The sequence below is a fragment of the Scomber scombrus genome, chromosome 4 (genome assembly GCF_963691925.1).
Source record: "Scomber scombrus chromosome 4, fScoSco1.1, whole genome shotgun sequence".
NCBI classification, from domain to species: Eukaryota; Metazoa; Chordata; class Actinopteri; order Scombriformes; family Scombridae; genus Scomber; species Scomber scombrus.
Window position 1 is genome coordinate 15,023,269 of NC_084973.1, and position 13,399 is coordinate 15,036,667.

Below are 13,399 nucleotides of genomic sequence, written 5' to 3' on the forward strand. Positions count from 1 at the left end.
GACAGTTTCATATGCTCTAAGTACTTGTGCTGCAACTCTCCGAATTTTCTTTAAGCTGTTAATTTGAGAAGGTTGCACTGCATGGTTATTTTTTCTCAAAATGTCTTCACCAGTTCGGCAGATGAAGCAGATTCTTTTGATTTTTGGGGCTCCTCTGTCCACGCTACTGCTATCTTTATTGTTAATGAATCTAACAATTATTTTCTCAGTTAATTGATTCATTATCTATGGTGCCACAGAGGGGTTGAGGCAGGTCAGTTATAGTCACATGCTCCGTACAACCTCCAATCATGTATGTCCACGTCCTGCTTCTATCAATAAGCAGTGTATGAGGTGCTCATTCAAGCTTACAACAACCTTGAGTTGTGCCCCTTGCTGCTACACTGCTGCCTGCTCCAAAATTCAACTCATTTTACCTCCCCAGCTTCCTCCTGTATTAAAATCCAGTAGTTGATGAATTCTTGATGTTTCTTTTTAATGTGTCCATGTTCATAAAATGTTGTGTATCTCGTTGTAAGCTCAAGGACAATGTGTGTCAAACTTGCTCAGATTTATTCCAGGGTGTCACATGTGCAGACCCACACTGCAAAACTAAAATGCATGTTACAAATTAATGTTTTGAGTGTTGATATGGGTGTCCTGACTGAAATACTACAAGTTGTCTGAGAGTAGTTTAAAAAAAAAAAAAGCCCATCATAATTTCCTTTAGCCCAAGGTACCAAGATTTTCTGCAGGTGTTAAGTTACTTTTTAAATTCAGTGGTTGGAGAGATTGAGGATGAGATGCCTTGGAGAGTGTCATTGATATTTGGTTCCGATGGTCTCTCAAGTGTTAGACTGTTGGAGAGGAATCAGATCCCAGATTACAAAGTCTGACTTTGTGGTTTTTCACTCAAACAGAGCCCTGTAACAAATACCTGCAATAACTCAAATGGAGCAAATATGCAAACGCTGATTTCACCTGACCTGGATTTCACCTCATGTGTCATAAAGAATGTTGGAGAAAGGACAGACACTGTGCGCATTTGATGTCTGAGTTAAAGAACTTGGGTGTGGCAAAGATTATCACTGCTGAGTGCCTTCGATTCATGTTGGGGATGAGCAGGGAGAACAAAGCGGTGGATGAGAGGGAGAGGAGGAGTGTAGAAAAGAGGTGGGTTTTTCTGTTGCAATAAAAGCCCTTAGTGTAGGTCTCCAGAGTACAACTTGGGAGAAGCTGGCTACCCATTCAACCTGTGGCCATCCAGAGACATATGCCTGGATCACACTGCACAAAGGTAGGAGAACAGCTGTTTGTCCAAGTGCATGAAGTCCTGAAGGACAGTAAACTATGAATAAACTGTAGTTACATAATAGGTGTGTGTTTGTTTGCAAAGAAGATTGTAGGCATTATGTTTTATTGATTTAATAAGATTATTTAGATCCTTTAGTGGCACAATACAGTCAGGTAACTACATTTTGTATAAATAATGATTAATATTAAAATGGTGCATGTTGGTTTTGGTTTTAACTTCTTTCCACTATAATAGAGACACTTTAAAATAACACATTTTAATACATATTTAATACATAAATACACCTTTCTTAAGACATGAGATTATGTAACATTAGTTTTTCATACACGCTGAAAAAAATGAAGGAACAAAGAGTAACAGATAAACATAGATAACAGATTAACAGATAAAAAGCGATAAAAACATTTAGATAGATATTTACTTTGTTTGTTTATGTTTATGTATATGTATATATATATACAATGTGTCCAAATTGTCTTTACAATTTAACACATTTATTACAAAAGCAAATGAATAGACAAATCTGTGGAAATGTAATCATTTAATACACTTCTATATGGGCACCATTAGTTGCACGAAGCACATCAAGACGGTACTCGATTTCTTGCCATGTTCGCTGTAGCATAGCCTCATCAATGGTGGCAGTGATCTTTTGGTTCAGGTCGTTGATGTCCCGTATCTTTGTTTGATACACGATACACAAATGCAAAGTGATTAAAAACTTTGATAACCACTGAGTACATAGAACAAATCTGATTAACATATCTCATCAATTGCTTTTGTAATGATTTTTTTTTAATTGTAAAAAGACTTTGTGGACACCCTGTATATATATAATGTATAAGCTTTGTAAATGTAGAATGTATAACGGAGCTGTCATATTGGATTGCATTACATTGCACATGTGTACCTAGTGAGCATATATGATAAGTAGTGACGAAGACTGAATGTTTTGTGGAGTGAAATCTTATTTTTTTTCTCCTCTCAGGATATTCAGAAGAATATCAACGGTTCTACTTCTCCTGCACTGCCCTCCACCTCTACTGCCACCACTGTCACTGTACGTCAGTACTCACAGTTCAGATTTACAGTGTAAGTTAGATGCTGTGTGTATTTTTACCTGGTTTAAACAGTCCATGTAATTTGTTGTTGCTTCAGGAACTCCAGCCCCTGATGGCGCACACTGAGAAACAGTCTGATCATGACAAACCCCAAGTGGACAAAAAAGAGAAGGAACCTGAGCAGGCTACAGGACCCACAAACCTGAAGAAGGCCAGGGCTCGCTTCCTGAAGGGAGTCTCCTATTTCTCTGGAGACATGGAAGTGTTTGGAAAATGGATGCAAAGTAAGTTAACTAACTCATAACTCTTTGAACCACAAAGTCCAGTAGTACACTGAAAATAACATTATTATAAAATTGCATAACTTTGTGGTGAACAGGGTGAGATATTTTAGTCCATATGCAAATGGAACACATAATGTTACTGTCAAATGATCAATTACCACCTTGAGTTCAATTATGCAATAAGTATCTGAGAAGAGATACAAGAAAGAATTTAAATAACAGGCAAATACTGCATGTACTGTTTGGTATCTACATATAAACAATGATGTAACACTGAAAAACACATTGAAATTGTGCCAATTAGAGAATTAATTAATCCCAAAAAAACTTCTGCCCTGTGGATATTTTCTGGTGTGTGACTTTGTCTCTGTAGAAGAGCTGTCCATTTAGTATTATGGCTTCTGGGCTTGGGTTCCACTTCACAGCATGTGTATTTTGATAGTCTTTGAGAACAAGTTTTGCTCACAGTCAAATAAATTCAGATTTATTTGAGAAGTCGGGTGGGATTGTTTAATTCTTGTCCCTGGCAACACAAATGTGAGCCAGAGAGGACCAGCACTTGCCTCACATTCACTGTTGGAAGCCTATTACACAGCTCTATGAAAATGTCAACACACTGTTTGTTCTCTGTTTCCCTCCATCCAGAACAGTTTTTCTTGCTGCAGTTGCTGGACTGGGTTCTGCGTGGAGCTGCCCAGGTGATGTTTGTCAACAACCCTCTAAGTGGCCTCATCATTTTTGCTGGTCTCATCCTGCAGAACTACTGGTGGGCCCTAAACGGCTTTGTAGGCACACTCTTTGCCACCATTTCTGCCCTCATTCTGCAACAGAACAGGTTTGAGCACTAATTTATTTTCTGACTAAATTAATGCTGCAGATATTTAATAACCTGTTATGTAACTGTAATTAAGAAAGCTGGATTTTAATTTACATGTGTCATACAAGTAAAGAACATCCCCATTGTATTTTTGAACTTGAACGTCAATCACAGCAACAGTGCGGTGGTTTAGCTATTAGTCAGCTGCTGACTGTGCTGACATGACATAAACTAAATGGGATACTTTTTCTTTGATGTGGAAGGTGAATTGGTTAAGTAACATGAGTCAATGTGTGTGCAGCAGAAAAACAATTGATTCAATCTAATTATTTCCCTTCAGGGGTGCAATAGCTGCAGGGTTGTATGGATACAACGGCATCTTGGTGGGCCTTCTGATGGCTGTGTTCTCCAAGGCAGGAGACTGGTACTGGTGGCTTCTGCTACCCAACATCTTCATGTCCATGATGTGGTAAGCAGGATAGAATGAGTTGTTAGAAATTAGAATTATATTTAAGCAAGTATGATAACCTAACCACATCACACGACAACTCTATCACAGTAAAGAAACTTCACAAGCTTAAAGCTAACTAAGTTCATTAGCCTGACCCTGACCTCAGCCAATCATTGCTTATTCGAGTCAATCAGTGATGACTGACGATGATATTGGTAATAACATTTTGTATAAATACAAAAAGTTTTGTAACTGGAAACCTTTGTGCAAATCTTCTTTATGCACTCAAAAAAGTAATCTATTTGTTCAGATATTTTTTACACATTCAAATATTTGAATGTATTCATACAAAATGTTTTCACATATTAAGATATGGTGATACAAAGCTACACCACATATGACTCTAATGTGAGCCCATAGTTGACAGTATCACAGGCATCTCTGTTGCTAGTTAGTATTTTTAATCATAAGAGCAGAAATGATGTACAAACAACTATGAATGTGATTGAGATATGAGCCCACATTGTAATAGATGCACATGAATATTTGTGATTTATGAGTGCATTGAATCCAAAACTGAGAATGTTGTATCCTTATATTTCAGCCCAATCGTGTCCAGTGCCCTGGCATCCATTAACAGTCGCTGGGATCTGCCAGTGTTCACACTGCCCTTCAACATCCTGGTGTGTCTCCACATGGTGGCTACCGGCCACTACAACCACCACTTCCCCCAAGTCCTCATTCAACCTCGGTCGGAGCTGCCCAACATCACATGGGCTGATATTGATGTAGCCAAGGTCAGTGACAGTTTTATGATGACAAAACTCTCTTTACACTTATCTCAATGTGTGCAGGTGTTAATTGTTTTTACCTGGCCCCAGTAACCGTTAAGAATTATGTAAACTAATCCAGATTTGACAGATTCCTCAAATCTTTCAGTGTCATAAAATGTCTAACTTCTCACACAACAGTATTGTGACAAAAATTGTTTTTGTGGAAACATGGGGCCCTGCACAGGTGTTTTACGTTATTCTGGTTCATATATGTTTTCTCAGGTTAAAGTAAGTTGAGCTGTTGTATGCATCAGAGCTTACAGGAGAGTCAGTGAGATGTCAATCAACATAACTGACACCCTGACTGGAGGCGTACATCGTGTTTTGTTGTACATCTGCAATTATGTTTAACATATCTGTCTGTGTCTGTTTAGCTGTTCATGTCAGTGCCTGTGGGGATAGGTCAGGTCTATGGCTGTGACAACCCTTGGACCGGAGGAATCTTCATCATCTCGCTCTTCATCTCTTCCCCTATCACCTGTGCTCATGCTGTCCTGGGATCTGCAGTTGGCATGGTTTCTGGTGAGAAGACCAAACAATACCTCATTAGGCAGCTGATATAGGAAGATTGTGGAATAGCAAACATCAAATGTAAAAGTGATGTGTCTCACCTCATTAAAAAACACATCTTATTTTCATTATTTATTAGGAAAATCCAAACTTAAACTGAACATTGCACTTTTGAGATAGCTGTGATTTATCTTTTGTGTGTTTTGTTTTGCAGGCCTGGCTTTGGCTGCTCCATTTGGAGACATTTACTTTGGTCTATGGGGATACAACTGTGTGTTAGCCTGCATCGCCATAGGAGGAATGTTTTATGCTCTTACCTGGCAGGTGCACCTGCTTGCCATCACATGTGGTGAGTAGACACACAAACATTGTATAAAATCGGTCTAATAAAGACAGAATATTCACATGACCATGCAACTAGATTTTTGTTATCTCCAGTATGACCATACTGAGCACAGGACATGCATGAATCTTTTGTAATAATCTCTCTCCCTTTTCTGTCCTGCAGCTTTTTTCTGTGCATACCTCGGCTCAGCCATTGCCAACATCATGTCCAGGGTAAGTAAACATTTTCCCTCAATCCTACTCATAAATTACCCCCAAAAAACATGCCACTCACTGCAGGATGATTTATTTTTTGTCTACAGTTTGGTCTGCCAGCCTGCACCTGGCCTTTCTGTCTCTCTGCCCTCACTTTTCTCCTCATCACCACGGGGACCAAAAGGATCTTTAAGCTGCCGCTCGCAAAAGTCACATACCCAGAGAAAAACCTGGGCTTCTTCTGGAAGTTGAAGAAGCAGGAGAAAATGGATAAGGCAGAGAAAGAGAGGACAGAGAAGGAGGAGCAGCTTGAGGCCCTCAGAGAAGTGGTGATACTGAGTGAGAAAGAACAACTGAGGTTGGAGCTTGAAAAAATAGAAGACGGCAGACCAATGAATGAGGCATCAGAGTCTGAAAATGATGAGACAAACATCAAAAACCATGTACCAGTGGTGAAACAACAGGGTACCAAAGAAGAAACCAGACAAAACAATCTAACTGACGATACTCTAGCTGATTATGTTTAAACTAAATTCATGAGAGAGAGGAGAAGGAGAAGGAGGAGGAGGAGGAGGAGGAGGAGGAGGAGGAGGAGGAGGAGGAGGAGGAGGAGGAGGAGGAGGACAGTCAGAGAGAGATAGAGAGAGAGAGAGAGAGAGAGAGAGAGAGTGAGAGAGAGAGAGAGAGAGAGAGAGAGAGAGAGAGAGAGAGAGAGAGAGAGAGAGAGAGAGAGAGAGAGAGAGAGAGTTGAAAGCCCATGCTGGATTTCCTTTCTGAGTCCAGTGGTTTAACAGAATGAATGGACAATGTGTTGCACTAGTGTTTTTTTGTAAAATTGTTGGCTGGACCTGCTGGTCCTTTGAATTGTCTGTGCCTGACTGAGAGGCTGTTTACACAAGGTTTCATGGTTTTGGTGTGTTTCAGTGATCCAAACACAAGTCGGCAGCCAGGACACATTGCTGTTAACATCTGTGTCTATCATGCATCTCAAAGATGATCAGCTGACCACCTGTGTTACTGCCTATGTCATTTCTGCTAGAATGTCAAAGGGCCCTGCTTACAGTTATTACTTCAGTCTGTCACCAAACAAGCACCAGATTTGTTTCACATGGGCCAGCTAAGAAAACAAAATTATTTCAAGAACTAATATCCATGTAGGCTATGAGCTATTCCAACTGTTGAGATTGGCAGGACAGTCATTGGGCCTTGTCACTAAAACAACCACCACGTCCCGCATTGATGACTTATTTTCCTGTTATGTCCTTGTCAGGGATGCACCAGCATTAGAGTTTACATTAGAAAAGATATGTGGTCAAATATGTCCCAGACTACCTTGGCAAGTGATTTTAGTGATCACATCACAATGTGTCTTGGTGGTTGTTTACATTTGTATTTAATGCTGTCCACTTGTGATCCAATTGCCCAAAACACTCCTTAAAACCAAGTGTAAACAGGGTCTGACTCACTGATTCACTGACTGAGTGATGAAGTTACACCATTGGTCGGATGGCCAAGCGTAGGAGTTTTCCCATTGGCCATTGCTATTTCAATATGATTGGCTCTCAGCAGGACTGAGAGTGAACGCAACCCCAAAATAAGTTTTAAAACACATTTACCAACTGAAACGTCTCGCACAGAGACTCCAGTACTGACAGGAGCACCAACCTGTGAGAAAAGATCATCTGTGTCTTACTGTCAATTTCTGCATGCTACATGCATCTAGTGTCTTATATTTATTTGACACACTGTAACACTGTTAACACACTTTAAACACTGTATCAGGATCATTTAGCATTAATGATTAACTTCATAGTTACTGCTTTAAATCTGTTTTTCAGATTGTGGGTGAGTGGAATTATATGTAGAACATATTTATAACAGCACCATATAGCCCAGAATCTTGTGCAATGAAGTATTTTTTCTTTCTTCTTATGTGTACAGCAACACAGAGTTAAAACTACTGTATAAAAAGTGCTATACAAATAAATGAACTTAAAATGACATACAAACCAGCATCTTACAAATGTTGGCGATGCTCATGTCTGATGTTAACCAGCCGATGTACAAATTGAAAGCCCTCTAATTTCATATATGGTCCAGCTATATAAGAGGTTTTTACCTAGTCTTGTTTGTATATGCATTGAATGCATTTTGTTTTTTAATAAATTATTTTCAATAATCCATCTTGTCAATGTTGTTTATTTAAGGTTGTCACTTAAAGTCTAATAAGAAATATTTGCACAAGGGGCTATTCTGCCTCAGAAACACTCTTCCATCACAACTCTACAACATCAAACCTGGGAGACTGGTCAGTAATAAAAGACCTCTAGAGGTAACACTAACATTAGCCCCAGTGGACAGGACCATAACAGCAGCATCACATGGTGATCATGGCATCACATGTCGATTTGAAGAGGAATCCTGCTGTAAGATCCTGGCTTTACACCTCAGCAGTATGTAATTAAACTAAACAAGAAAGAACTGTGCAATGCTTTTTATATGAAATTATAGATGTAATTATTATTTCTTGTTTCGCACCAATTTGGATGATACTGGCCAGGCTGTGGTGTGCCCTCAGACATGTGAAAGGCTGCACAGTGTGATGGCTAAAACATCTACTTTATTTACCTGTATGACGCAGTTATTCTGGTTATTCTTTAATATATTATGGCACACAAATAACCTAATCCATGTCAGTGATTCTACTGAAGCTTTAATTATAGATAAGAAATAACTATCAGCCTGTTTTTGGCATATACTATATGTCAAAGCCAAAGTTTAAAAAAATCAACCATAACCCTCGCTACAAGCAACATTAGTTTCCCCTTGGCTTGGTTTAACTTGGTTTAAAGAAGTAGTTTTGGAAAAGTACATTTATTAAATTTTCTTGTTGAGAGTTGGAGAAGATTTAATTTCAATATGAAGCCATCAACTGGTTCACTAACCATAAATAGTTGAAACAGGAGAAAAGAGCTAGTCTGGCTCTGTACACAAGTTTAAATAAAACAAAATAAATTATGATTAAGTGCGCTTGTTTCTCTACTCTGGTAAGATGAACTAATATGTGATCATGAATCTTTATTTTGGAGTGTCCTGTGACTCTGTGGGATCAGTTCAGTAGAGTGAAATCCAATACAAACACAATCCAGGTAAGCTGCCACACCGCTCGCTAGGTTTCTTCTGGAGGGTCTCACCACTGGGACTGGCTCCCCATCAAATCCAGCCAGGACATCAAAAACAAAACAAAAAACCTGTGCATACAGTACAGAATTATATATATAAATATCTGTTACCTTAGTGTATTTATCTTCAAATAAGGTCACATCCACTTTCTTAGTAACTCCAATGTTTCTTTCCCCTATGGGAATTATTCTTACATTTCAGAGTATTCCACCCAAAATTAATTAATTACTTACCCAAATCTCATATTCAACACAAAATTCAATCTCGTATAACCGGAACAAAAAATAATAATAAAAAAAAACACCTTTTTGGCATTTAAGATAACTTATCATGAATTTGCCATGCAAAACCAAATGACCCTGACTAATTTTAGATTAAATTGACAAGCTAAACCAACTGAAATTGAAATGATCCCTTTGACTGGCAAGACACTACGCTCTGAGCTAATTTAACTCACTGGAGTTTCCAAGGTAGGAAAACACAATTCAACTCCCCTGGCATTTGTGACAAAAATAACAATAATAAACAACCATTCAAGAAAAAGCTGATAGACTGATTTACTCCTTTCTACATTCTCAATGTATTGTTTCTTTTAATCCACTAAATAGAGTTTGTATGTTTCTTTTCTACGTTTTTCTCTTCCTCTGTCGTGAAATCTAGTGCTAGCAGAAAGTGTGCTTGAGGACTCAGGATGGATGCACATAAAGCCAGCCTGACATAAGGAGTTAAGTGTGCATGTGCTGTTGTTCCTGTTGCCCAGCGGGTGCAATGAGTCAAGTTAGAGACAGGTTGCAGTGGGCAATCATAAAGCAGTCCAAACCAGTCAAACAACTCTAAAGTCAAAACTGAACAGGGCAGGTAGTCATGCCGAAAGCCAGGTAAGAAATTTTTGCATTTATTGGTGTCTCTGCTCTGGTGATGCCGTTTAAGTTGCACAATGTGCCCAGTGACATTCCAGTACTTAATGGAGCGTGCAGTTACTGATGTGGATGGTTGTGCAGTTTATTTGGATGTTGTAACCTACAGTGATCCAATGAGGGCCTATTATGCTCAGAAGATTCCAGCTTTACTTGACAGATGGCATGGGTCATGAGTTTGCTAAAACTACAGTTTAGTCTGTTGATAAAATAATGACATTTCCTAGTAAAGGTGTTTGCTACTGCAATGCAATAATACTGGTCTTCACAATAATTTAAAAGTTGCTGTAATCACCAACTTAGAAAAAATATACTCATATAGACAATTTTGAGGTAAAATATTGAAATGGTGAAATGTGAAGTTCCACTGGAAAATATAATTATTAAAATGCTGTAGCCAAGTGCCCACTTACCAGTTGACTAAGCTGAGCTACTTCAGCCCAGCAACAAAAGCAGACTAATTTTTCTGAGTGTTTAGCTACTTCAGCCCAGCAACAAAAGCAGACTAATTTTTCTGAGTGTTTTTGACTGCAGTGGCGTAGCCAAACCCTTTGGCAACAAGTATTTTCACTCTGGGTTTAAATGAAATTAGTGGCACTCATCCAGCATTGCTAGTGCAATTTTATCAAATGATATGCTCCGCACACTCTGTCAGACAGGTAAAAATGTCTAGCATGGCCCCTAGTCCTGATGCATCTACAGCGACACAACTGTTTTATTAAAATGTATTGAAATAGGTCCAAAGGTTTTTGTCAAGTATTTTGGAACAAGTAAAAGACTCGTGCCACAGGACAAGAGGGACTATACTAGTGCAAGACCATGAAGAGCGTTAAAAGCAAGTAAAAGAATTATATATACAGAAATTGACAGGCAATCAGTGTAAGGACTTCACAGAGCAAATTAGTCACAATTTGCTTGTATGTTAAAGTTAATAAAAAGCAGCTTTGGTCACAAACACATGAACCTGACAGTTTTGCTCTGAGACAAAGATGACACTGAAGTTTCAGGTAATTCCTAGAGAATTTAGTTTTGTGACCAGTTCCTCTATCTGAGCCTTAGACATACAGTGTAATCAGTGCATAGCTCTGCCCTGGAATTCTTTTTCCAGAGCTTCCAACAGTAACTTATAGTTAAGTGACAGTAATATGACAGCAGAGCAAGTGCATCACTGCTGATTTCATTGTTTTATCTGGTGTTCAATGAATGAGCATTACTTTCTAATTGGTTTCACATCGGAGTCTGGAGGCAAGTGACATACTACAAGCAAGTTTATTTTGATTTCAGTGAAAGTTGGGAGTGTAACACCACTGTAACAGGCAAAAATACCTTTGTATGTGTAAAAATTACCCTTGTGCAGGGTTGAGGTTATGAGTTAAATAAGAAATATTAAGAGGCTTGTTTTCTTCAGAAGGGAGAACATCCAAATCAAATCTTGTACTTACAGTAGTTTTTCTCAATTGCATACACAAGTTTTCTGAAAGCATGACTTAATTTCTTAAACTTTAAACACAAATACAAAAACTCGCATACAAACCCAAAACTCCTCAAATCTCTTGCAAAGCAAACACTTCATTCAAAATAATGTTATTTCTTCTCAAAGTAAAATTTTGTCCTCAAATGACAATCATGCACCATCAAATGAATGAGACATTTCTAAGAACCAATTGAACACTGATGTGCTCAAATGAAAACACTATGATGAGTGAAAAACACTATGATAATCTTATCAGTAGGCCTTTCGCATTTTCAGTGTTACACTATATTGTACTTACAGTAACTTCTTGTAAACTGTTGCAAACACAGTTGGATTTGAAAAGTGAACTTCATACAGAACAAACATAGAAATTATACGGTAAAGAAAATTAGGCTGCATCCTGCCTTTCGTTTCTGTCTGGCAACTAAAATTCGTCGACGTCTCGTTGGCAGGAGAGAAAGTATCGTCTGGCAATACAGCCTTGATATGCTTCAGCAGCTATATCACCACATGGTTAATCCATTGTTTGTAGTAGGGGTATGTGCTCATGGGGACTGCATTCATACATCTTCCAACGCCAAGCTGAAAAAAACTCCTCGATAGGGTTGAGAAATTACGAATATGTAGGCAGATGAAGAACGGGAAAATCTGGGTGGTCGATGATCCAGTTGCAGACCAGAGCAGACCAATGAAAATTTAAGTTGACCCAGATGACAACGTACCTGGGCTGCTCTGGACCATCCATCTGCTCAGCCGGAGTGAGGATATTGTATCCAGGAAAGTGATGACATGGGCATTATTGTAGGGGCCAAGGGTTGTATGGTGATCAAGGACACCATGGTGATAAATAGCTGCACACATGGTAATGTTCCCCTCTCACTGACCAGGAACCTCAACAATGGCATGCTGGCCAATGGTGTTCCTTCTCTGTCATTACCTTTTTGCAATGTGGAATCTTCATCAACACACATTAATTCAAGGGGAACTGCAGCTGCATCTAGCTCAAGAACTCTCTAAAACGGACAACACAGCAATATCCAAAAAAATACTTAAAGCAGTCAATAATGTGAAGTACAAAACATTACATTATAATAATGTGTCTATGGATGCAGTCCGTTACAGTATTGTAATGAATGGGAGTCACTTGAATATAATTTTAGCACAATTCTTTAACTGTTTGTGAGTTTCTCTCAAATGGCTCTCTGTAGACCTGCTTCGTTCATAGGTGGTTTCACTGTAGGACATGGTCAGTATTTTAAAGATATACCCTGGTCTTCATTGATTCGAGTTTTTACTTGCTTTAGTGTTATTGCATTGTATGCTTTAACTATGAAGACTATTTCAGTCTCCTGGTCTCCAGTCTCCTGTCCTGAGGTGACAAAAGTCTTCCTCTTCCACCACAATGTGGCAGTCTTTCAGTTCTGTAAATCCTACATGTGGAATACTGTAAATTGCTGTAATTATTAAAACAATACAGTAACAATGCTGTAAAGTAGGAGTACAGTTCCCAGTTTCATACATACATAACATACATGAAAGATTTATTTAAGTATTCAACAGTAATCTTTTAGTACTGTCTTGATACTGTATGTAGTACTACAGTAAGGAGAGTCTCATTTCTGTATGTTCGGGCCATTGAAGCCACAGTGAAGCAGCTCAAGTTTGGCTGGACTCTCAGACCTGCCAAGCTCATTGTCAGACGATGATTGACCACATGGTCTGCCCGAATCTCTTCAGAGGCAATTGCTCTCCTATAGCTCATAATCTTGGTGGCCCTGGTCCTGGTCCTCCTCATCCTCCTCAACTCTTCAGGTTTCCCTCAGAGCATAATTGTAACAATCCCCCTCCACTGACTTTGACGTTTCCTAGAGATTTGGTTAAAAAAAAAGGATAAATCCTCAGACCACAATCTCTGATGCTCCATGAATACACCAGTGATATATATTATCATGATAATAATTGGTTAGAAAGTGTTCAAATATATCATCTATGGGCACAAACTACCACTGGACCCCTCACTCAGTGGAAAAGGGGT

The 13,399-nt window shown here is 38.8% G+C and overlaps 1 protein-coding gene across 1 annotated transcript; it reads left to right on the top strand.

Moving 5' to 3' along the window:
- The first annotated feature begins 1,125 nt into the window (after positions 1-1,125).
- On the top strand, positions 1,126-6,317 carry slc14a2 (solute carrier family 14 member 2). Its single transcript, XM_062417611.1, has 10 exons — positions 1,126-1,276; positions 2,283-2,354; positions 2,453-2,639; positions 3,285-3,474; positions 3,797-3,925; positions 4,512-4,704; positions 5,115-5,262; positions 5,465-5,599; positions 5,759-5,808; positions 5,898-6,317. The coding sequence occupies exons 1-10, from the start codon at positions 1,253-1,255 to the stop codon at positions 6,315-6,317; spliced, it is 1,548 nt and encodes a 515-aa protein (XP_062273595.1). The 5' UTR covers positions 1,126-1,252.
- Positions 6,318-13,399: the final 7,082 nt, after the last annotated feature.